Source organism: Anser anser, assembly GCF_964211835.1.
Source record: "Anser anser genome assembly, chromosome: 1".
Lineage (NCBI taxonomy): Eukaryota > Metazoa > Chordata > Aves > Anseriformes > Anatidae > Anser > Anser anser.
In genome coordinates this window covers 143,266,545-143,291,104 of record NC_139720.1, presented here as the reverse complement: position 1 = coordinate 143,291,104, position 24,560 = coordinate 143,266,545, and the positions used below count along the sequence as shown (strand labels likewise).

Sequence of the window (24,560 nt, the reverse complement as noted above, 5' to 3'; positions counted from 1 at the left end):
CTCGTTGCTGCAATTTCCTTTCAGGTAGTCGTAGAGAGTGATGAGGTCTCCCTTCATCCTCCTCTTCTACAGACTAAACAGCCCCAGTTCCTTTAGGCACTCCTCGTAAGTCTTGTTTTCTTGTCTCTTCACTGGATTCATTGCTCTTCTCTGCACATGCTGGAGCAACTCGAAATCCTTTCTTATAGTGAGGAGCCCAAAACTGAACACAGTTCTTGAGGTGTAGTCTCACCAGTGCAATGTACAAGGCCATAATCGCATCCCTCATTCTGCTGCCCACACTATTTCTGATAGTGGCCAGGATACCATTGGTCTTCTTGGCCACCTGGACGTGCTGTTGGTTCATGTTCAAATGGCCGCTGACCAACAGCCCCAGGTCCTTTTCTGCTGGGCAACTTTCCAGCCACTCTTCCCCAAGCCTAGACGGCTGCATGGGGTTGTTACAACATAGGTATAGGACCTCACACCTGCCCTTGCTGAATGTCATGTGCTTGGACTTGGCCCATTTATCTAGCCTATCCAGGCCCCTCCGCAGAGCTTTCCTACCCTCAAGCAGATCAACAGTCCCACCCAACTTGGTGTCATCTGTGAACTTACTGAGGGTGCGCTTAATCCCCTCATCCAGATCACTGATAAAAATGTTAAACAAAACTGGTCCCAATACTGAGCCCTGGTGAATGCCACTGGTGATCGGCCACCAACTGGATTAAACTCCACTCATAATGACTCTTTGAGCCTCGCCATCTAGACAGTTTTTTGCCCAATGAACTGTACATCCACCCAAGCCATAAGCAGACGTTTTCTCCAGGAGAAGGCTGTGGGAAACAGTATTGAATGCCTTGCTAAAGTCCAGGAAAACAACATCCACAGCCTTTCTTTAGTCCACTAATCTGGTCATCTTGTCATAGAAGGAGATCAGGTTAGTCAGACAGGAACTGACTTTCATAAGCCCATGCTGACTGCGTCTGATCGCTTGGTCATCCTGTGGTATGCGATGAGGGGATCTTCTCCATGACCTTTCCTGGCACCGAGGTTGGACTGACAGGTCTGTAATATTGATGAGATCTCCCCTAGCCTTCTCTTCTCCAGGCTGAGCAGTCCCCACTCTCTCAGCCTCATAGGAGAGGTGCTCCAGTCCTTTCATTATTTTTGTGGTCCTTTGTTGGACTCTTTCCAGTATGTCCATGTCTCTCTTGTACTGGGATGTCCAGAACTGAAAACAGTTCTTCATGTGTGGCCTCATCACTGCTGAGTAGAAGGGAAGAATCACCTCCCTCAAGCAGTTGGCAACATGCCTCCTAATGCAGGCCAAAATATCATTAGCCTACTTTGTGGCAAGGGCACATTTTTGGATCACGTAAATCTTGAGGAGAGACTGTAGAGAGTATAAGTTCTCTACACATGGATGAAATCAGGCCATTCTGAATACAGACATCACCAAGTCATTCATTCTGCAGCACTGCTATGCTGGTATGTAGTATAGCTCATGAAGAAATGATGGCCCAAGGACAGAAGAAGCCCTTATCCCAGCTATAGCTTCTACAGGAACTCTCTAATGCACCAACAAGAACCATCTTATGATCCATTACATCTACACATTTTAATGTATCCAGGTATTATATCATACACGTTGCTTATTTACTGTGTGGGAGGTAATGAAAAACACAGCCTCTCCCTCTCACTTCTGTTTGCACAATCTGGTGCAACCTGCATCTGGAGGAACATGCGCCAGACTTGCAGCCACCTAGATGAACTGCAGGGTGTGTAACTCCTTTGGACCCTGCCACGTATCTTCTCTGTGCTCCAGACTTTCGCACTCCAGGTACAAGAAGATGCACCTGGGTTCCCCACTCATACCTGAGTGCTCTTAAATTTTCTTAAACGAATAGGAAAGCAGGGGAAATACCATTATTGTTTCCTGCAGCGTTTTAATGGAATACCTCACCCCTGTGTGCATTTTTCACATAAATAAGTTGCTTAATTTTAGGAGGTGTTCAAGGAAGTTTCCCATGGAAACAGTTATGTGCTTGCAATTCAGAAATGGTCAGAAATTAAGAGCTGCACCTCTCCTCAGCATTTCTATTGCTGTCTTATATGGGTCCTTTCACAGCAGAAAGCTGTTATGAAACTCAGTCTGAGGCACTAATTCTTCCCATGTACTGCACACATGCTTTTTGGTACATATTTTAGGATTTTACTCAGGAAGCCTGAGGAACCAGACTTCAGACCTTTCTGTACTCTTCCAGCATCTACATGCTGGGATGCGGTCATTATTGTAGTATGACAGGAAATGCGGGTGTGGGAAATGGACTGGAGTCAAAAGGACTTGTCTGGCCTATCTTCTGCATTACAGCAGGATCAATGGCGTCTAAACCTGACGTATTTATTTTATCTGTTAATCATTAACTGAAAGAAACATGGAAAGCTATGCAGTCTTAGTTGTGCTGCAACAGAAAACTGCAGAAGGGGAGAAAGAGGCCCAATGGCTGAAACAATTTATTCCTTTAACAGGATTTTTAGAAATGCTTTTTAAGTCACTCTGTCTTGCCCACCAGCATTTATAGCTTTGAGGTAGCAGTCAATTAAAAGATTTCTTTCCATATTCCTTAAATCTGCAGATCTTTTCAGAAAGATTACACTTTATATGCCTTTAATATTATCAGCAGCTTCCAAATTCAAGTTCTTTTACAGTTCCTCTTAAAAAGTTCTGGACCACTGGATTGTAACTCTTTCTACTGGGCCTAATTTGTATATGAAAAGTTGAAATGACTGTTAGATGTTACCCTAATGATTTGAAACTGTAAACCAGAATGAAATAAGTCATTTTTAGATTTGCTAAACCTGATGACAAATGGTACATTTGGGGGTCTTGACCTTTCCCATTTGTAATGCTGAAATTCACGAATATGTTCCATTTACTGCAATAAATTTCTGTAGTTGTCTTAGATCTGTCTTACAAAATGGCTTTAAGAACTGTATTTGAGAATTTATAAGGTTTAAAATTTTCTCCCTTGTTGAAGGAATGAAAGGATCTTTTTCACAACTTTGTTAAATTTCGGAAGATGATTTCCATCAGAGCTTTCACTTTGTCTTGGCATGGAGCACACATAGCCTTCCTAAGAGTTGGCTGAAGAAGGACAGGTGCTGACTGCTTCAACCCCTTCCTCAGCAGGTGACACCAAGCATTTGCCACAGGAGATGTGTTTAATAAAGGGTTGCAGATCCCTCATCCCTTCTCCTCATTAGCAAACTGAACCTCAGACATCCTCCCTGGATTACTTCTCCCATACATAATCTGAGGCAAGAACAGTTCAGGACGCGAGCCTTAGGAGGGTCAGATATCTGACAACCTGACATGGTAAGATATTTTCTTTCTGCCATTAAAGGCTCTTTTTTTGGACCCTTTCCCATTATTGAACATTGTCCTTCAATTACAACAGCGGAACTAGACAGAATGTTGCATTAGTATTCATATCGAAAAAAAGGATACAGAAGGAATAAAGTTTTCTGCTTTTTTACTTGAGATTCCCCTATTTATTATCAGAAGATGGAGTTAGCTTCTTTTGGTTACAGAATAGTAATAAAAACTTATTCTTCCTGATTATTTAATATGACTACCAAGTTTATTTCATAATCACTGGCTGCTACAACAGAGATATGCACCCCCTTAGCGTGGCCCTCATGCTTTGTTTATAGCTGTCTTTATATTTAGAACACTAAAATATCATGAAAGCTGAGTACTCAGATTGTATTGTACCAGTGGTACACACAATTTTCCTGGTCACTGTGTTGCCCATAATATTAATAATTTTGATACTATAGTTTCTTCCAAGTCATGAAAAAAGGGTAAGAAATGAGCGGACCCATCTAGATGCACCTCTTCCTCAGAGAAGATTCTTCATTCACAATTACAGTCTGGAGGGGTATCGAAAAATTCTGAATCCACATGCTGATGGCCATTTCTGAGCATGTATTGTTCTACTGTTTTAATCAAAAAAAATCCAGTAAAAAGACAAATACGTTACAGCAATATAAGTGTATAACATTGGCAGTATCAACCAACTATGTAATTCTGCCCTCAAAAGATATCACATTAGACTGTTTCTATTTTCCTTAAGATTGTGATAAATGGTCATTATATTTTATTCCTTTAATTCTGTGCTAGTCAAGTCCCTTATCAGTCATGCCATTCTTTATTTGGGAGCCTTTATCTTAAATATTGTAATTGAAATGACGGAACATGAATGGGATGTTCTGAGGTAGTGGGAACCATCTACCTTCAATTCAAAGGCAACAGAAATCTTCACCATGTTATTATACATTAATGCCCTTTCCTTACACATGATGTAAAAATATACAGATGCATATATATATATATAAATAACCTGATCAAGTTTGCATGTTGTTTGTTTTTTTTTGTGTGTGTGTGTGTGTTTTTGTTTGTTTGTTTTTCTCCGTGAACAGTTGGCACTGAAAATGCTATTGAAGCAACCAAAAACTGGGTTTTGTCAGCTTTACGAGCCATTCTGCATGGGGATAGCTGAAAATAGTACGCAAAACCAAGAAACAGTTCTTACTGTCAAGGAATTCATGGCTGCCAACAATATTTTGTCCCCATTATGATTGTTTGGATATTCAAAATCTGAAAATAATGCAGAATTGCTAACTCTGCCTTCTGAGACTTGTAGCAGAGACTGACATTTAGACAGAATCTCAAAATTTTCAGTTGGGCTTGGTGTTAGGACAAGACATGATCTGTCTTATAACCCAGGAATATTATCTAAATCCTTGCAACATCTTGTAATCATCCACCTCTTTAATATTTTTCCTTAAAAAGCCTTCAGGCTTTTTCCATTTCTTCTATCAAAGTTAAAATGACCAAAATTAGTGAAATATTGAGCAGACACAGTGTAGTGTCAATTCCCATGATATTCTAATATTTCAATATCCTCTAATCATTTTGTTTCACTTCAGAGCAACTGTATGTAACCGTGATCCCCATCAATGCTACATCCAAAATTTTAAAAGAATCATTATTCTGAGAGGCCTTGTTATTCAAAGTAAATGAATAGCCTTAGAGAGCTAAATTAATAGAGAGCACTGGTTAAGCCAACTATAAAATATTACTGCCACTGGGATATTAAACAACCGAGTTATTTGAGATACTGATAGCATCTTTGTCCCTATGCATACACTAGGCTATCCTTTTTGGTATCTTATAAATAAGCTGCATATTTAAGAATATTTCTTGCCTTCCAGCTTTTTTTTTTTTTTTTGGTAGCTTAGTTCTTCAGAATCACGAGAAAAATGACATTCCCTTCTACGGTTTCGTGAACTAACTCTGTTGAAGACCCTCAGCCCTGTGGTATTTATTTCTTCTTTAAGCATGAAGACAGAGGTGAAGTTATCCCATTAATTAAATAATAACTGACATTCTCAAACTTTTATGAACTTTTTTGTTCTTACTACTAATGAAAAACAAGTTTTAAGATGTCCTGTTTCATAAATCAGTATTCTTTATTTATTTTTTTAACATTTAAAACTGTGCCCCTTTTGTAGATCAGCAGCTATACAAACAATCTCTGCCGCCTCCAATATAACAATATTTTGCACGTGATAACCACTTCCATCTATGCTTCTCAGAGATTTAAGAATGTTGTTTTACTTCTTTGGATGAAAATACTTCTGAAATAGGGTACTGGTCCAGAATTTTATGTATCTCTGACTTTAGGAGAAATGCAGCACAACTAGATACACCCTAAAAAGAAACTAGGATGACCACCTCCCTTGGCTGCACTACAACCTCCAGCCAGTTTTGCATGTAGCATGGCAGGAAAGCACTTTGCCATCAGAAACACGTGAAGCAAGCAGATTTAACCCTGTGAGAGCCAAACACCAGCAGTGGTAGTAGAACAGGGACACTTCCACGTGAGGGAGGCAGAACCCGAGGCAAACAAGTTTAAAAGCTGTCTTCCTACAGCGGCCAGCAGGACTGTGCCGGGGACCATCACCATGCTGCTGGGGCATACTTCTGCCTCCAAAGGGAGAAATTAAAAATCATCTCCAAAGAAATATCTCCTCCTCTCCCCCTCCCTATCAAGGCGTTTCTACTTTCCTGGGGTGACACTGACACGTTGCGAAACTCTCTACAAACACGCAGAGAGAGGCAGAAAGGGCAAATTCCTGCAGGTGACGAGAGGAAGGCCGGGACTCCAAAAACCTCCAAAAACTGAAGGAACCCTGATTCCTCGCTTGGAGGAGAGGAAACACAAATACCCTCGCTAAAATAAGAAATAAAAAACCGCCGAGGTTTACACGACGGCACTCGGAGCACTGCCCTGACTGACACCCCCGCGCCGCCATTTTGCGGCCGCCCCGGCGGCACTGCGCACGCCCATCGCGGCCGCTGCGGGGCGCCGGGCAGCCGCCGGCCCCATGGAGGAAGATGGAGGCCGGGGAGCCGCGGCTAGCCCGGCGGCGTCCGCCCGCTTCGTGCGGTGCCTTTACGCGGTGGGCTTCCTGGTAAGCGGCGGCCGTGGGGCAGCGGGTGGCTGCGCCGGGCGAGGGGAAATGAAGCCCTCCCCGCCCCGCGGCTCTGGGGCCCTCTGCCGGGTCTGCCGCCGGGGAGCCGCCGGAGGGGCGGTGCTGGTGGTGGCAGAGGGCGCTTCTCCGTTAGGGTCCTTCAGGTGCTTGGGAGGCGCTGCAAAGCCTGAGGTTAATCAGAAATTGATTTTCTGTCTCCCTTTCTCTTTCCTCGGGCACCCGGTCAAAGCCCCCGGTGCTCCCACCGAGCCTGCGGCAGGGCCTGAGCTGGTGTTGGGTGCCCCCCTTGCGCTGCAGACCAGGTTGCCACGTTCAAGGTGCATGGCTTAGCTGCTTTCTGGAGTGTGAACGCTTGCTGAAGCAGCGGTCTGCAGCAGCTGGGATGTTTCTCCGCTGTGATCAGTCATATGGCCTGACTTGGTATGGGTTGCATCCAGCGAATGCAACAGAATAGCGTATCACCATTAAAATTTAGTCTTGTTGTACGTATATCAAAACAGTTCTTTGCTTCCTTGAACTACTAGTGCTTATTATGAACTCAAAAACCATCTGTTTTTTAAAGAAAAGTCACAGTGGAAAAACAGATTTGCTTTCTGTAGTTTACAAGCCTTGGGAAACAGGACAATTTAATTTAAAATTAAAGGGGGTAACATGGAAAATGAATACAACATTGGTACAAATTTGCACTGTGAAATGTAGCTATACTCTGTTATTTACCTTTAGCCCAGGCAGTAGAAACAATCTAACTGGTTTCAGTCCTGGAACTAATATTCCAAGCAAAAGTGCATTATAACACACGCTGCTTCTTAATACTTTCTCAGTAATACCTTGCTGACACGAAGGTTTGAGTACACACTGCAACCAAGCAAAAAATGAGTATAATTTTAATGGTGTAGGGTGTGGTGAAGTATAATAAAGAGCTGTTACCTGTTGTGCAAGTTTCCTGTAACGAAGCAAATGCAATGTTGTCATTTGACATGAGAAATTATAAGCGAAATGACAAAATAACCACCTATTAAAGAATAGCGGTCAATGGGTCTTGCCCGACCTGCGTGCCTATGACAAGTCGAGTACTACCAGGATGCATTCTGAGACCCAGACTCTTTAACATCTTTATCCCTGACCTCAGCAAGGTGGCAGACTGCAGTCTCTTCGTGTTTGCAGATGACATCTAAGTAGGGGGTGCAGTTTAAGGCAGGGGTGCCATCCAGGGGGGAACTAGGTGGGTTGGATGGATGAGCTGACAGTAGCCTTATGAAACGGAATGAGGACAACTGCTAAGTCTTGTTCTTGGCAGGAAACAACCCCTTCCAAATATACAGACAGGGGAGTAGCTCTTCTGATAAGGCCCTGGTGGGGAGTGAGCTGAATATAAGCTAGTAGTGTGCCCTGGTAGACAGGCAGTCAACAGCATCCTGGGCTGTGTGAACAAAGAAGTGATGTTAGTTCACTCAGCACTTGTGAGAATGCATCTGAAATACTGTGTCCAGGTCGGAGGGAGCTTCCTGGGCCACCAGGGTGGCTGGAGAGGTGGAGCACTTGCACCGTGAGAAGAGGCTGAGGAGGAACCTGGCAGCAGCCTTTCCTGTGTCAGCAAGGAGATACAAGAAGATGGAGCAGGACTCCACGTTGTAGTGCATGGCAAGAGTAAGAGGGACACAGGTCCTGTACGCAGTTAGAACCTCAAGTTTTCAAGGCATGACTGGTTAAAGCCTTGAGTTACCAGGTCTGACTTCAGAGCTGGCTCTGCTGGGGACTGGACTAGAAACCTCCTGAGGTCCCTTCCAAGGGGATTATTCTGTTTTTCTATGATTCTATAAACCAGTGCTTGGAATAGCTTTTTGAGCCCTGTTACTGTTTTACTGATGATGTTTGTAGGTCATGTGGGCCATTTTAACTTTCTAAGTCTTATTTTCAATCATCATAAGAGACTTAGACTGTTTGAATTTACTCAGTGGCATGCGTTGTTGCAGTTATTCTGACTGTGGGCATACTATGAACAACTAGTCTACTTCAGCTTCAGCAGTCAGTGATAAAAGGTGATCTTGCTTCAGTAGCTCTCCTTTGTAAGCTTCAGCTCTGATAAAAGACTTGTACCAGCAGCGTATAGCGAAAGCACTACTGGGTTAATGTGGTTAGCTTAACAAAAGATAAAAAGTCAAAAGGACTGAGTAGGAAATCCTTGTACTGTTCAGGATGGGCAATGTCCTTTGCCCTCCTCTTACAAGAAGTTTTCTACTTATGCTTTGCTCTATGTGTTTTTTTTCATGTTTCTGCCTTTATACTTCTTCAGTTATACAGAAAGACAGTATTTGGGTAGGCTCAGATCTATCTTAGCTTCTGCCCCATCCTGGTTCAGAGTTAAAGTACTGTAGATTTTCTAAATACACTCCCTCTGCGCAAGTAAAAAGTATTTAGGCGACTGAAATGACAGACCACTTTGAATTTAAACTACTAGCGCCAAGTACTTTTTTTGTTAAACAGGCAAGTATTCCCTTAATATATATTCAAATGTAATGTTTATATATGTATCTTCAGAATGTTTGTATCTGGAGGGGGGAATGTACTGATGTTTTTGTAGTTTTCACTACTGTGTGAGGCAATCCTTTATCTTTCAGCTTCTGTGTTTATAATTCTGTACATACAGGGTATGCTGCAGAGGTTACAACATACCACATTAGCCATGAAGACTTTTCTTTTAATCTTGTACTGATGCAGAAATCATTTAAAACTTTTGAATTACTGACTGACTGTTGTTAAGCCAGGTTGCTACCATCTTCGTAGAAGTGATCAGTTCCTAAAACTTTTCCTGCCTTCTTTTCAGGATTTGTTTGGTGTGAGTATGGTTGTTCCTTTAATGAACCTTCATATCAAATCTCTAGGAGCAAGTCCTACAGTTGCTGGAATAATAGGTGAGTTGCAGTAGTCAACTGATTTACCAAAGAATAAGATAATACGAACTGGAATATGCTTTCCTGCAAATTGGACATTGAAGCGTAATTCTTCCTTGCTAGTAGCATGATAAAAAGTAATGACAAATTCCAAATAAAAATGTAAGGAAAACCATGCTGCGTTAGATCCAGAGACCCGTCCAACCTCACATCCTGTCAGTAGCCTAAAGCATTTGCCTGGGAAAGTGCATTATTGGCAAGAAGAAGGAAGTCTTGCAATAATACTTGGTATTATAATAATAATAATACATATACTGTACATATAATAATAATAATAATAATAATACAGGTGCTTTTCCAGCATCCAAGAATTCACAGCTCAGCAATTCTGGGATCCAGAGCTGTAGCTTTTATTTTTATTGTTATTTGCAGGCTTTCCAAACAGTACTTCTACAGCTGGTTCTCCCAAGCTTTCCAGTGCTCTTGATTGCTTCCCATTTGATTAAATTCCTTGCAGGTGCCTTTTGGCAAAAAAAATATTTATCATCTTTAAGTAATATTAACGAGTAAATTCTGAAATTTTGGAGTTGTATCTTACAAATTAACTGGTAAGATGAAGTTCCATGGTTCTGAGGTTCTTATTTATATATTATGGTACTGTTTATGGTTTGCTATGATACAAGTGTGATATTCTTCATTGCCATGTGTGGTTGACTTGGGTTTTGTTATTAATTTTTTTTTATTACCTTGATTTTTTATTTTGGATGAAAGCACTTTTTGTGAAATAATTTAGTTCTGCTCTGAGGTGGCAATATTATTTTAAGCAGCAGTTTATCAAAAATACGTTTGCATTTCAACAGTCTGCTTTGATTTAAACTTAAAAAAAATAGATTTTGAGATGTATTCTTGTAAAAGAAAGAATTTGGCAAATGTTTCTCTGTGCTTTTCTTTACTGCTTCTCTTCTGTCACTAACTGCGCTAAACTCAGCCTCTAAAATGAAAGAGTAGGGTCTGTGGTTTCTTCAGGGCTTCTATGGTGTGGAATAGGTTGAAGTGCCAAGTGGAAAGTAATTACAGCCTTCCAGTAATTAAATCCTCTCCTGATTCTGAGAAAGGAGTTATAAATGCCAAGATCTCTTTTGCTTAATACGCCATGCAAAGCAACATCCTTCTACATTACATAGCTGTGTAAGTTTGATCAGCAGTTGCTTTACTTTTTTACTCCTGAAACTATTTCCCTTGCAGTCTAAACTTCATCCTTGGTTTGTTCCGTTCCCTCTTCTTTCAGTAAATTATTCCTAGAATCTTTCTCATGTTTCCTCATCTAAGATTTTGTGCACTTTTCATAACATAATAATAATAATAATAATAATTTTTCCTGTTGGTATTTTACTTGTTTGTTCTAGGATCTCTCTATGGTATAATGCAGCTATTTTCCAGCACATTTGTGGTGAGTTCTAACACTGCTTTTTAAAGTACATTGGTATTTCTATGGATTTTATGGGAAAAAAAGAGAATTAGGTTAATAATAACATTTATTGAAATTTTGAAAATGTTTATAGTGTTCATGTAAGCATTTTTGGTTTGAAGGTACCATGTGTTTTTTGCCTTTTTGTTTCACTTAAAGCGAATACCTAGATCCTTCAGAACATTTCTAAATAGAATGAAGTCTTTAGACCAAAGCTAGAATTCAGATTTGGTGTCAGTCACACAGGGTTGTCTCCAACATTGATGTTAGTAAAGCAGTTTTCTTCAGTGCAGTAGCCTTTCTAAAAAAGTAGTCTCATGAGTCAGCTCTTCATAATCCTGTTATCTAGAGCTTGCTTTCCCTGCTTCATAAGCAGTGTCTTGTAATCTGTCATATGGCCTATACTCATGCAGTGTGTCTTTGAGCTCTGTTTAGTTTTTGTTTGCGTTTTTTTTTTTTTCTTGTTTTTTCTTACATCCTGACAGAAAAAAAAGTTCTAAGGCTTGTCAAGCCCAAACTTCATGAATTCACACTTTACCTATCAATACCTTAGATACCTGCATTTAACCAGGAACACCTTTAATATTATTACCGTGGTACCTTATAGCTCTCAAGAGAGCAGATTTTGAGCATCTTATGAAAAAGTGTTTCAGAGTTTGTTATGCAGGCCACCTGGGATAACTCACTTCTGTAATTTTGTGGCATTTTCTTTGAACTGCAAGACCAGTACCTACATTCTTACAGACCTACTTCCTGTTTGGAAACTAGCTGATTTATAAATATACTATGTATAAGTTCACTGTTTGACTTTCTCATAATTCCTACTTGTCCGCTCTCAGGTGACAAACTCCTACCTAAGACCATTTGTTTTAGGATGCTCAGCAAGTGTCTACTCCACAGCAACCATTGTTGCAACCAAATATTTGTGGTTGGTTGTGATGACATTTTCAGAGGGCCACCATCAATAGTATTTGAGGGTGTTTATTGCAGGATTGTATTTTTAAAAAGAAGAATATATTTTTTAAAGCTTTATACATAATATTAAATAGAAGCATAGTTTCAGCAGCTGCACTGCCGGCAGGGCAGAACTCTGCTTGTCACTTTCAGACTTCAAGCACGTAGGAAACTTGTGTAATAAGCTTATTAAGCGTTCACTGACAGTCCTTTTAATTCTTTTCTCAGTTTAATTTAGACATACTGATTGTGCATTGTACCTAGTTAAATGTTATAAAATGTTCTTAAATTCCTTCTTTTTTGTAGGGCTGCTGGAGTGATATAGTAGGAAGACGGTATTCCCTGCTTGCTTGTATTCTTCTCAGTGCACTGGGTTACTTCATTCTTGGAATGTCCACCACTGTGTACCTGTTTGCCATTTCTAGAGTCCCTGTAGGTGAGTAAGCACTTGGCATTTTGCAATTTAAATTCTCTGTACTTTCAGCATAAGAATTGCTACTAGAGAAGTGGTGGCATGTGGATAACTACACAGCATCATCCAACAGCACCAGCTGAACCCTGCTAATGGAAACACCTCTACAAATTCATTCTCACGATTTTGAGAAGAACTTTTTGTTTGTGGAATATTAAACATACTAATCATACAGATTTTTTAATATTGATTCTTCATATAGCATCTGGAATTTTTAATCTTTTGGTTTAAGCTATACACATTTTTTTAATAATATGTTGCAGGTATTTTCAAACACACGCTCTCCATCTCTAAAGCCCTGCTTTCTGATTTGGTTTCTGAGAGAGACCGCCCTTTAGTAATGGGACGGTTCAATGCAGCCTCCAGTGTGGGCTTCATTCTGGGACCTGTTGTTGGTGGCTACCTTACAGAGTTGAAAGATGGCTTTTATCAAACTTCTTTCATCTGTGCTTCTATCTTCCTTCTGAATGCTGGTAAGTTTTGTCACATTTTGCATTTTGTGTTCCTTCACTCCCTACTCTTGTATATTTTTGTCATTTGTAACACCTGGAATTCACGGTGGCTTTTATTATTTATGGCACACATGTTCTGTATATTAATAGTACCCTTTGAATTTGAGCCTGTGTGGAAGAGCAGGAATTTTGAAACAGTTAACTTCCAGTTGCTTCTCCATTACATTGTGTACATTGCTTTTATAGTCAGACACTGGAATGAAAATTTTGTATGTGCCCAAAGATGACAACTGGAAATCAGAATTTTGGCTTCAGTCTTTAGATTAATATGTTGTGAGGGTGTCATCTCAGTGTTTGTGTTTTCATTCCTTGCTTTCACCATATTTAAAACTGAACTGTGAATAATACCGGTAATCTTTGTAATTTTTTAAAGTGAAATGATTGTTGAAGTCATTTTTTTAAATTTATTTTTTACACTAACAGTAAACTTACCATTAATGCTATTGAATAAAATCAACTAATTTTTTGATCTATTTAGGTCTTGTCTGGATGCTACCCTGGAGTGAAGAAAACACCGGCAATAGGAAACAAAAACAAGGGAAGAAAAGGACAGACAGCATCACAGCAAAACCAAATTGTGACCTGCAGTTGAAATCAGTAACTAATGGAACTGTGGCAAGTGATAGTCCTTTCCAGTCTCCGTGGGTCCAAATTGTGACAGTGCTGAAGAGGATTAAAGGAATTGCATGTTCTGACTTGTGGGATATATTTTTGGTGCGGTTACTGATGTCTGTTACTATACTGCTGTACCATAGTAATTTTAGTCTGGCCTTGGAGGAGAGATTTGGGGTGAAACCCTTGTTCTCTGGATACCTAATGAGCTATAGCAGTTCGCTCGGAGTCCTGGCTGGTTGTCTGCTTGGACCAATAACAAGACTGTATCAGCACAACACTTACAGACTTCTGTTGCACTCCAGCACTTTTACCTGCACGTTGATTCTCCTGTATGCATCAGCGCTTAGCATATGGATGGTCATTTTGTCTTCTACCTTCTTAGCCTTTTCAACTACTATAGGTCGTACTTGCATCATTGATCTTGAACTGACCATCGGTGGGAATGAGGCCAGTGGTACGCTCCTGGGTGTTGGACAGTCTGTGACATCAGTGGGACGTATAATTGCCCCGCTCCTTTCTGGAATTGCTCAGGAGTTCAGTCCTTGTGGCCCTCCAAGCGTAGCGGTTGGATTGGCTTTGGTAGCTATTCTGATAATGAATGTAAACAAACAGAAATATTGTAGCAGTGGAAATGTTAAGTTAAAAAATCAGTAGCTGCAAATTTGGATTGTATGGGTGTATCTCACAGAAGACGTAATGAATCAACCTGGGGTGATGCTTACACCTACCAGACCTGTACAGCAGTAACGGGATCTTCTATGAGGGCATGTTATGTTCACATGGACAACACGTAACAAACTAGTTGGAGACAAAAACATATAAATGTCTGCTGCAGGACTGATATATTTTTGAACTGGTACCACTAGAACTCTGCTGAGAGGGACAGATACTACTATACAGTATGGGCTGGGATTTTTTTTTGTGGACTTTTAACCTTTCTGGAGGGAAAAAGGGTGACTTGTACACAAATCCTGTTTGTAGCTAACATTTGAAACAGTATTTAGACTGACTTTAAAAGGTGCAGATGGAAGTTGATTTGTATTATTTAATCAGAAAAGAATTTTTATTATTTAATTGGAATTTACATTATACCTCGTTAGCCTTATTTTCTTATGCTGTGGCCTGCTTCCATTTGTCTGCTGTGACAATAGCTTCATTAATACGATATTTGCTCATATGATTTCGTTAAGCATACTTTGTCTACAAAACTTGTGCAGCATGATTAGACACCTTAGGGTAGCTATCCGGCCCCTGTTTTCTAGTCTCTCCCAGGTAACAGAATTGGGTATATGTTAACTTTGTGTATTAGCAAGCCTAAATTGGACGATTTTAGAATAACATGAGGACATTCAGATGGAAACTGAGACCAAACCTAAGCTTTATTGAACCTTGAACTGGTAGTTTCTGTTTAGTGCTGACTTCTACTGAGCAACTTTGTCGTAAATTATTTTTTAATACTTCCAGTGCGGGTTTTCTACCTTCGTTTTAAGAATAAATTTTCTTCTCAAGTCTTTTGAATGGCTGTTAAAGGTCTGCCAGAGCAACCAACAGTAATTCTAAGATGGCTTTGGATTAATGCATTCTCTCTCATTACCGGAGTCATAGGTGACATTTTAGTGGCAAAACAAAAAGTGTCAATTTGTTTGTATTTTGGTCTTATTTGTCTGAACTTCTTAAGTAATGAGAGCTTACTCTCAGAGCTACAGTGAGAGTTGTAGTGCTCTCTTGTGCTATTTGTTGTTCGAGCCTGTATTGCTTACCAGTCACCACTGTTTATATTTAATCTGAAACATATACAAAAAAAGTATTTTGCACTGATAATGTTCCATGTGCTTTTCCTAGCATTATTTGATGAAAGGACAAAGTCTACTACATAGAATTTTTATTTTTTGATTTAAAAAAAACACGTTATTCCCTTGAATACATCTGTGCAAATATGTTGCTACTTTAGGAGAATCTCAGTGTTTTGCACTTTATATTTTCTTTTACAGTGCCTGCTGCCATTTAAGTCCTTTCTGAAACCTCAGTCATTCCAGTGACACCACCATGAGAATATATAGAGGAAGCTCTGAGTTTTTAATTGTATATATTGACAAAATAAGTGTCTTATTACATTACTGTTATGATGTCAGTAACTATCCTCAAAATTACTTATTGTAATTATCTGTGTTTAATTTACCCTAGGAACTTGAGGCATTTTCAAGTGTGTTATCTTCCCTTGTCTTGCTTGATAGATGCTTCAAAACATTCTCACCCTCAATTTCCTATCCTCTTTCTTTCCATGTCTTAAATAAATTTTTCAGTATTTATTTTTACCTAAAACCACTCTTCTGTAAGTCAGCAATTTCTGATTTGCAAGTACAGCATAGGTTAAAGGAAAAAAGGGAGGGAAGATGGGACCTAACAAATGAATGTATTTGAAATACTTTGTAATTTTTACTATGCTTATTGGTTATGCTAGGTAACAGATAATATTTACCCTTCTAGAGTTGCTGCACTGTTTAAAGCTAAATTCTGTAAACACCATAAAATTCAGTTTATACTGTACAGCTGACAGAATATTGCTTTTCTGCCTATAAAAGCTTCAGTTTCACTGTTTTTTATACATGAGTAAAAAATGTGCTTTCCACAATGATAAAATATTTTTGATTAATATTGTTTTGAAAAATAGGTCTCCATATACACTAAATAAAAATGAAATTAAATATTTTCATTCAGAAATCTTTGGAAAGCTGTGATCTCAGGGATGTTACAACTGGTGTTATGGAAGGATTTTTTTTTTTTTTACTAGTAGGCCAAAATGATTTCAGAAGTGCCATACGAACACTTCTTCTTGAAAAGCCTCAGTTACAGAAAAGTTGTACTTTTTTCTTTTTTTTTTTTTAAGAAATAGTAATAAAATGAAATTATGTTCCACTTTTATCATTTTGTCACTGTGTTTTTTCCTCTCTGCTGAAACTATAGCATGAAAAAGAAATGGTCAAGTTAATGTTAAAGAAGTGCAAATTTTTTTTTCTATATGGACTAGCTGTTCCTTAAAATAATCATTTGAGTCTGTCTACTTTTCATGTAAAAGGCAAAGGAGCCAACCAAGTGGCCTGACAGTGAATGAAAAAGAAGAAAGAAATGAAAAAAAAAAAAAGAACTTACCAGTTGGATGGTAATGCTTAAAGCTACTGTTCCTAGTGTGTGGAGACCATGTTTGCATCCCTCATGTGTTGCCATGGCCATATAAGCAGCAAGTGATGAGTAAATGATGTCCAAGGAGAGAAGGAGATGTGATTCCCCCTTTTAAGCTGAGGGAGGAGCAGTTGCACCTATTTTTAACTACGTTCTACTGGGCTTTACTGAATTACTCAGCAGTTTCTTTAATCCAGTTGTGGCATCTGAAGATACCAAAACAGATCTAAACATGGACGAAAGTGGAAAAAAAAGTTTCAACGTGCAAATGACTGCAAAGTGAGAATTTTTTTTTGCTTTGGGTTAGTTTTCTTGGGCTTGTAGGCAGTTTTTTTTTTTTCTTTTGAAATTTTCACTTTTTTAACATAGACCTTTATGATCAGCTAATGCTAAAGAATCTGCATATACTGTGCAGTATTTCTTCTGTAAAACAACTGGTAGTGTATGATAGGTACTCATTTTGTTGCTTTTAAACGATTAAATAAATGTAGGATTTATTCCTTGTTCGTTTATGCTCTATACATTCCAACAGATATTTTATAAATCTATCAGTTCTGCATATTTATTTTTTTCCATTTTGTTTTTTGGTTGTTTTGTGTGTGTGTGTGTGTGATCTTTTTACTCTGAATTTACTCAGCACAGACCCACCACAGAGGTCTGTACCATTCTCATTTTCTGAGAACATGTTTCCTGAGGACCAGATAATGCAGCTACAGACCAGGACAAGTTTTGCTTGTCTATTGGCTTGCTGGTCACTTCAAGCACTTCTTAATTTCACTGAAGTAAAGCAGATTGCAACCACTGTGGATATGTTCAAGCACTGCCACTTCCCCCTTCTCCCCCCTTCAGTTATGGGTGCTGTGGAGTATACCTGGGTAAGTGATGCTTTATAGCTTGGCACTTTGGGATTTGGAAACTGAAACTGTGCCATTGTTGCTATAATTTTGAAGACTCACAAAGAGATCATCATGAATCTTGTAAGGAAGTTTATTATGGCCTGGACTTTGACCTCCACTCAAAATAAATTTATTCTCAGACCTTTTTCTCATAAAAATGAAATAGTTAATGGAGCTTGTTTTAAAGGGAAGTCTTGAAAATCTCTGAGGCCAACTTAGAAAAGAAGCTAAATATTTAGTTATTTTTAATCCAATGTTAGCATCAAAGAGCTATTTTTGAGAAATGCTTTGCAACTGGAGCTGCTCTTTCATTCTGTCAAGTCTATTAAACAAGGTGATAGCAATAATATGAAAAATAAATAAGCTGGGGTATTTAAAACACTTTTACCTTTCTGTGGATAAAAATTACTTCTTGAAACAAAACCTTTGGCAACTAGGGTGCTGTTGCAACTCACACAACACCAATGTGAACCTCAGCACATTCCAGATCATGAAACAGTGAGACTCACCAGATCAACCAGTGTAACTATTATTTTCCTCCTGCAATATTAGTCCCAGGTATCAAATGTCGCAGGATAAAAAGGTTTCCAAAGCTTGTCAGTGCTGTACCGGAATTGTATCAGGGTTTGACTGCATGGAGAAACAATGCTAACCCAATACCCCAGTGTGTTGTCCTATGAGAAGACCTGTCCAGCACCTGCAGAAGGAATTCTGGTGGAGAAAATTCTCAAGCGGCACAGTGCAGTTTTCAACCCCAAATCTGATTAACTCCCAAATGCTGAGATACCCTTCAAATGTCAAGAGGAGAATTAAGCTGTAATGTATATTTTTATTAAAAAATAAAATATCTCCCCATTTAGCTTGCCATCTAATAAATAAGCCAAGAGGGAGATGAAACCTGTTGACTTGAAAGTCTTAAGACATCTTCCACATGGTGGTTCGCATAAGTGACCTTGTCAGGCACAGCTGCAGCTTTATCTATAACGTACAAGTTAGTTTAAGGTGTGCTAAAGTCAGGGAGAAAAAAAAAATAAAAAAAGGCTATTAGTCCTTCTTTCTCTTCAGGGTTTAAATAGCACCCGAATAAGGTGAGTTAGGTAGTTCATGACTTCCCTCTAGTGGGTCCTAAGGCAGATCCTCATTCTCCTGCTTGGACTTGATACCTCATGCATCTTGTTTTCTGGGCTGTGCCTCCAGGCCTCTACTGTTGGCCTGGCTGGCACTGTGTGTTGCAGATGCTGTGTTTTAAGCATATTCACAATCATAGTTTTATAGGACCAAAAAGTCTTGCGGTACAAGCATGCCTCCAACCAATTTCAAAATCCTTCATCTCTTCAGGAGCTGGGGATGTTGGCAGAACCTAGACAATTCTGGAAATGGTGACTAGCTGAAGCACTTCTTGCAGTGTCAGCCTTAAAAGGTTTCTGGTGTCTGGAACTGATGGACTTGGCATCTCTTGAAAAAGCTGGTGCAGAGTGCAATGTATTTGCTTCCAGAGACCCCAAGGTACTATTCAGAACAGCATGCATGTTATTTTGGCCAAGTTTTCAACTCAGTTTGTTCCCCTATGTGATTTCTATGTGGCTTCAACAGAGAATGATATTCTTAAGTTTCTAAATTGTTATGCCGCAGGGTTATCTTCTGTTAAACACCTGTCATTTCAGTGGGCCTTGAATTACACTCGAATACCAAGCAGTACGTCCCTTAAAATTTGGTCTCTTATAGCAAATTATTCTTGTTTTCTCTTCCAAATATATGCTTAAACAGATAACTGGATGTCTATCTACACTGTAGCCCTTGCTATACCTACTTTCTTATCCTATTTGCTTTCAATTTTACAGGCCTTGGAGGCTGAAGGGAAAAAGAAACTCTCAGAGAACCCTAATTCACAGTGTAACATATATTTTCTACTGTCTTATCCCTAAATTTGGACAGCTGGGCATTTACCAAGGCAGTAAAATATTGATACTACAGCGAGCACTGGGGAGTCCATCTGGAAACAAACAACAACAACAACGAAAAGAAAAGTGTGGATTTGGCAAGTTTCCCAGTCAATGCTGGAGATGTGGTTTTCTGAAGTGAAAAGCGTGTCCCCAGTCAATACACATTATTCTCCATCAGATGGTGCTCGAGGACAGATTTATTGGGCTTCTCGTTCTTTAGCAGACAAGCTTTCTTTGATACAACATTAAGAAAGGTCTCTTCCGCAAGCTGAAGCTAGATGGGCACTCGAGGAAGAGGCAAAAGTGCTGCTGAACTTGTTTACCCTTTGCAGGAGAGAAAAACAGGAAGAAAAATAAAAGAGAGACAAACTTCAGACCCAAACCAGAGTATGAGTTGAATGAGGGGCTACCTGGGACATAGCTTGTGTCACCTGCAGCTGTCTTTGCTACTGAAAAGACCACCCAGGGAAGCAGTTCCCAGAGGTGACGAGGTCTGTCCCAGCAGCACCAGAAAAGAAAGACCCTGGAGGAGGTGGGAGGACCAGGAGAGGGAGAGGGAGGCAGCACTTGCAAGGAGCCAGAGTCCCAGGAGATGTGATTCCGCATTGCAGTGTAACCATGCTGGAGGTTTACCTCGATGCTCCTCTTCTGAAGTTCTCGAAGTGCTTTGAAAAGACAACAAAGTGCTGGTGTGTCTTGAAGTGGCAACAGGTTAAGACCATATTTCCTAAGAACAACCTCTACCTTTGTGTTTTTACAGTGGGGAACCCAGTTCAAGTACCAATGATCTAAGCAGGTGCTGTACTAATGGACAACACAGGCAAAGCTGTCAGGTTCCTGAAACCTGCATTCATTATTTAAAATTATGCCAATAAAACCAACAAACATTTTTTTTAAAACATGACGTCTTTCCCCAGACATAAGCCAATTACCTGGTCATTACCAGCACGTGAAGGAGAAAGCTCCACAGGGAGTAAACTAAGTGTCGATGTGCAACATTTTGCATTTATTTATTTGGTCAGATTTCAGATGGGCCTGCTATAAAACACCTAGTCTAAACAGTCCCATCTGCAGAGAAGTTTCAGAACTGAAGACAGAACAGAAACTTAAGGCTTCTTATTTAATCATGATCTCACTAATGCAGTGACAGAGTATTTGCTGGCAGTTTTACAGCTGAAACATTTTCCTGTAGAAAGACATTCAAATTTATTTTTAAAGCTTACTAGCTTTCTTAGAACCCAGTTTTATTTCCAAACAAGAGATGGTCATTAAAGGGTAGACAAATATTGCCTTCCACAAAAATCATTTTTTGAAAATAGCCATGAACAGCTGACTGAGATTTCTAGGGTTCACCTAGCCATCTCTCTGCAGCTTAAAATTTGCATTTGACAAACAGCAGAAATTACATAGCCTGAACAGAGGAAAACATTAAAAGACGTGACAATAAGAGAGTTCAGGCAGGTTTGACATTTTAAATACGTACATGAAATGAATATTTTGGAAAAGCTTAAGTGAAGGAAAGTCATTATCCCTATTTATAAAACTCATTTACCATCCCGGCCTACAAACCTTTGAAAGAAATCTACCCTGTGATTTTAAAAGCAAATTTGGTTTTTAATAGTTATTTCAAAACGAGCTTAAATAAAAAAGTGAATCTTATTGCCCACAGATTTAGAAATGTGCTAACGAAAAAAGAGAAGTTATGATTTCACAGTGTACATTCTTAACTGAAAGTTATGAATCTTGTAACAAGAAGAATGAAAATGATTTTTGCATTGTGCTGAAATGTGTATCTGTGCTGAAGCAAGCTCAAAACTTAAGATAAAGTGGGACAGAAAGTGCAAATTCCTGAGAGCTATTAAGTATCATTTATTTTAATGCACCCTCCCTTCTCATAGGCGCTCAGATGACAGCCATTTATGCTGGGGTGAAGAAAGTCTGCATTTCTATGGGTATTAGTAAGGTGCACAGTGACTGCAACTGATTCCAGAGCTATTTTTTTTCCAGGTCCTACTTTTACTGTACGAGAAGGAACATTTTTGTTCCTTGGAGTGCATAGCCCAAAGAAAAGATAATCATTCCCCCTTTACAGATAAAGAAACAAAAAGTAAAATGAGTTGACCAGGTTCACAAGCATGAGTGAAGGAGCTTTCTTGAACCTCAGTGGTCCCAAAACTCAAACAGGGCACTGCTGGTTTCGTCTATGTGCAGTGCTCTACAACTGTTCTACTGCTGTGTTTGCACTGCCATGGAAAAGCTAAGGTGCGAAAAGCAATTTTGAACAGTAACATATTTTATCTACTTGAAGTCTCTTTTTAGGGCTTCTGGTGTCCTTTTAAGTGCTCTAGTCATGTTGACATTAGTCAGAATCAAGGTTCAGATTTCAGTGAGAATTCAGATTTCCCTTGGTGATTCGCAGTACCATTCAAAGGCTACATATTGCCAAAAAATAAAAAAAAAAAAAAAGTAAAAATTCAAGCTATTCAGGCCTCATCTCTGTCGCAGCTTCTCTCTATAAACTGTGCAATTCTGCTCCAACAGCTTGCTCCTTCTCTTCTTCCTCTTTTTGCACATCACAGCTCTTCCAACAAACTGGGCTCCAGGAATATATTTATTCTTCTTATGAAGTCTATATGATAGGTGCATTGTGCAATTTTCAGTGTTACTCATATTAAAGCTCTGGTTAAAACAAGTATTATTTGATCATAAATAAAACCTGAAATGATATAGGTTTTTGTAAAGAACCCCTTCATCACTGGACTTTCATGATTTTTTTATGGATAGCTGGGTATTGAACTTGCATGACTTGGTTCCACAGGAGATGATGTGATAAGGCACATTTCCATCCTATCTTAATAGTGGATATAATGTAATTAAAGCATTGCCATAAGTTATTTATAAAAGAGATTTTTTTTTTTTTAATGTCCTCAGTTTTGCAATTGCTCAAGTATTCCTTTCACTTAGTTAATGGCGTTGACTTTGTCCAAATGGAAATGCTTAGATCCACATTAAGGTTTCTCTTCTCTTTAATGGATCCCGCTGTCTGATCAGAGAGTTTAGAATCCTAACTTGATATGCCCACTGCTTATTACCAATAGTTCAGTTTCTGCTGTGTTCAATACGGCTGGTTCTCAGGCTTATTTCTCTGTCTTTCCCCTTGTGACGCCTGCCTAACCAATCGTGGTGGTGGTGTAGGTCTTGCCGACCCATGGTCTGCAGTCAAATCTTCCCTGCTCAAAGTGCCAAATCTTGGTCTCGTCAGCAGTGGCTGCCTGAACCCAATGGATGGCTGAGGCAGGCTGCCTGGCTCCTGCTGCTCTCCTCGTCCATTCTGGCTCCCATCGACTTCATTCTTCCACTCCATCCTTAACTCAGATGGTGGCCGCTGCTGCCTCAATCTCTGTTCTCTCAAGATTTTCCCTGCTCTGGGTCTTAAATTGAGCACCGTGGTAGTGGCATCCATTTCAGAGTCACTGCTGTCACCCACTGTTGATTGAAAACAAAATTAAAATTTGGCACAGAAACGAGATACTCTCACCCTCACATCCCATAAGAGGCATTTCCAGGGCACTGCACGTACAGGGACTCTAGAAACTTGACTTTGGAAAAGTAACATCAATGTTCCACCAAGCAAAGGATCTCCCAAGGGCAATGACCAGCTGGGAGGAAACATCCCATTCTTAATATGCCTAAATGTAAGATATCAAAGAAAAAATACAGGGCAAATCTCACAGCTTGCAAGTGCCACAGACTCCTTCATCCCCTCACAGCAAGGTAGAAAACGGCCAAGGGAAAGCTGGCATAACTATTCAGGGAATACTCTTAAATGATAACTATCAGGTAAGCTCAGCTGGAAACATTTTGGGTGTGTGCATGTGCAATATATTTTCCCCAGCAGACTTCTTTTTAATTAACGAACATCTTCATCAAACTTGCGCACTTCAGTCATTTGGTAATCATTTTAACAATTGTTTATGAATGACTCAGATTTGTTCTTAGGCTCACGTCAGATATAATGTTTTAAATGAATCAAAGCAGAGAATTGCATATTATGCAACTGTCATAAGAGCAACTTCCATTAGTAAACTACATGTTATTTCTTTTAAAAAGGTGAGGAAGAGGTCAACAAAATATATCACCATATAATTGTCCATTCACCCAGATAATTTTATATCAAGGAAGGTCTTCATCATGCTGTGTTTGTAGGCTTTTCTTCTCCTAAATATGTCATATGATATATATTTTTGACAATTGAATAATCTGGAGGCATTTTTCCTCTTTAATATCTAATTCTAGGTGACAGTAGGTGACCTCTGTAGACATAGCTACAGAATAAAATGCATCTTACATTCAGGAGGGCAAAGATGTAATTAACAAGAGACAAAGACGTGGTCTATTGCTAAATTAATTTGGAAGAGTGGGAGACTAATTGGGTTGGGGTGTTGTTCAGAAATTTTAGTGAATATGTAGAGATTTAAACTTCTCAACTAGAGATCCTGATGATTGCTTGGCATGAAAGGGAACGTTCCTGAGCATGGTATAAGCATGGTAATGCAAATAAAAGTAATGTATAGAGTTGGCTAAGTTTTCACATCAAATTGTTGCCCTCCTCCAGATTTTTTTTTATTTCTTAATTTTTTTTAGAATTCAAGAACTCTAAAGTGAACCACGTGTGAGTTCAGGCATAAAAATAAATAAATAAATAAACATTTAGGTTGCACACCACAGACTTTTGAGAAGTTCTTCATGAGATCTATAAATCAGACCTCGTGTCCTCATTTTCCTCGCTGGTTTGGTTCTCAGGGCACTGTCGTCTGCTCTGACCCCAGTAAGAAAGGAAACCACATAGGGTCACAATCCAAGAGAGAGATCTGTATATTATTGAATAAAGATTTGGAGAATAAGCAATGAACAGAGTTTCTGGTGCAAGTGTCTCAGGCTACTGCTTGCTCACATGAGGAGATGCACTGTGAGGACCATGCTGCTACAGCATTTGAACTGAGAAAGCCCCACAAGACTGCTTGTTGAGGTATTTCTCCACACTAAAATACCTGCTTTAGAACCCATCACTGTTAATGCTCTAAGA

The 24,560-nt window shown here is 39.4% G+C and overlaps 3 protein-coding genes across 3 annotated transcripts in view; 1 reads left to right on the top strand and 2 right to left on the bottom strand.

The window, feature by feature from the left end:
- TMEM182 (transmembrane protein 182) overlaps positions 1-19,511 on the bottom strand; it is a 49,856-nt gene extending 30,345 nt beyond the window's left edge. The window contains exon 1 of the mRNA XM_083843670.1: positions 16,606-19,511. Within this exon, the coding sequence (XP_083699796.1) occupies positions 16,606-16,686 (81 nt within the window). The 5' untranslated portion in view covers positions 16,687-19,511. The remainder of the gene's footprint in view (positions 1-16,605) is intronic.
- On the top strand, positions 5,505-16,376 carry MFSD9 (major facilitator superfamily domain containing 9). Its single transcript, XM_083843661.1, has 6 exons — positions 5,505-6,522; positions 9,368-9,455; positions 10,841-10,884; positions 12,163-12,292; positions 12,592-12,801; positions 13,319-16,376. The coding sequence occupies exons 1-6, from the start codon at positions 6,436-6,438 to the stop codon at positions 14,107-14,109; spliced, it is 1,350 nt and encodes a 449-aa protein (XP_083699787.1). The 5' UTR covers positions 5,505-6,435; the 3' UTR covers positions 14,110-16,376.
- Positions 19,512-20,655: 1,144 nt separating the features above from the next.
- Positions 20,656-24,560, bottom strand: part of SLC9A2 (solute carrier family 9 member A2) — a 33,519-nt gene continuing 29,614 nt past the window's right edge. The window contains exon 12 of the mRNA XM_083843633.1: positions 20,656-22,960. Within this exon, the coding sequence (XP_083699759.1) occupies positions 22,590-22,960 (371 nt within the window). The 3' untranslated portion in view covers positions 20,656-22,589. The remainder of the gene's footprint in view (positions 22,961-24,560) is intronic.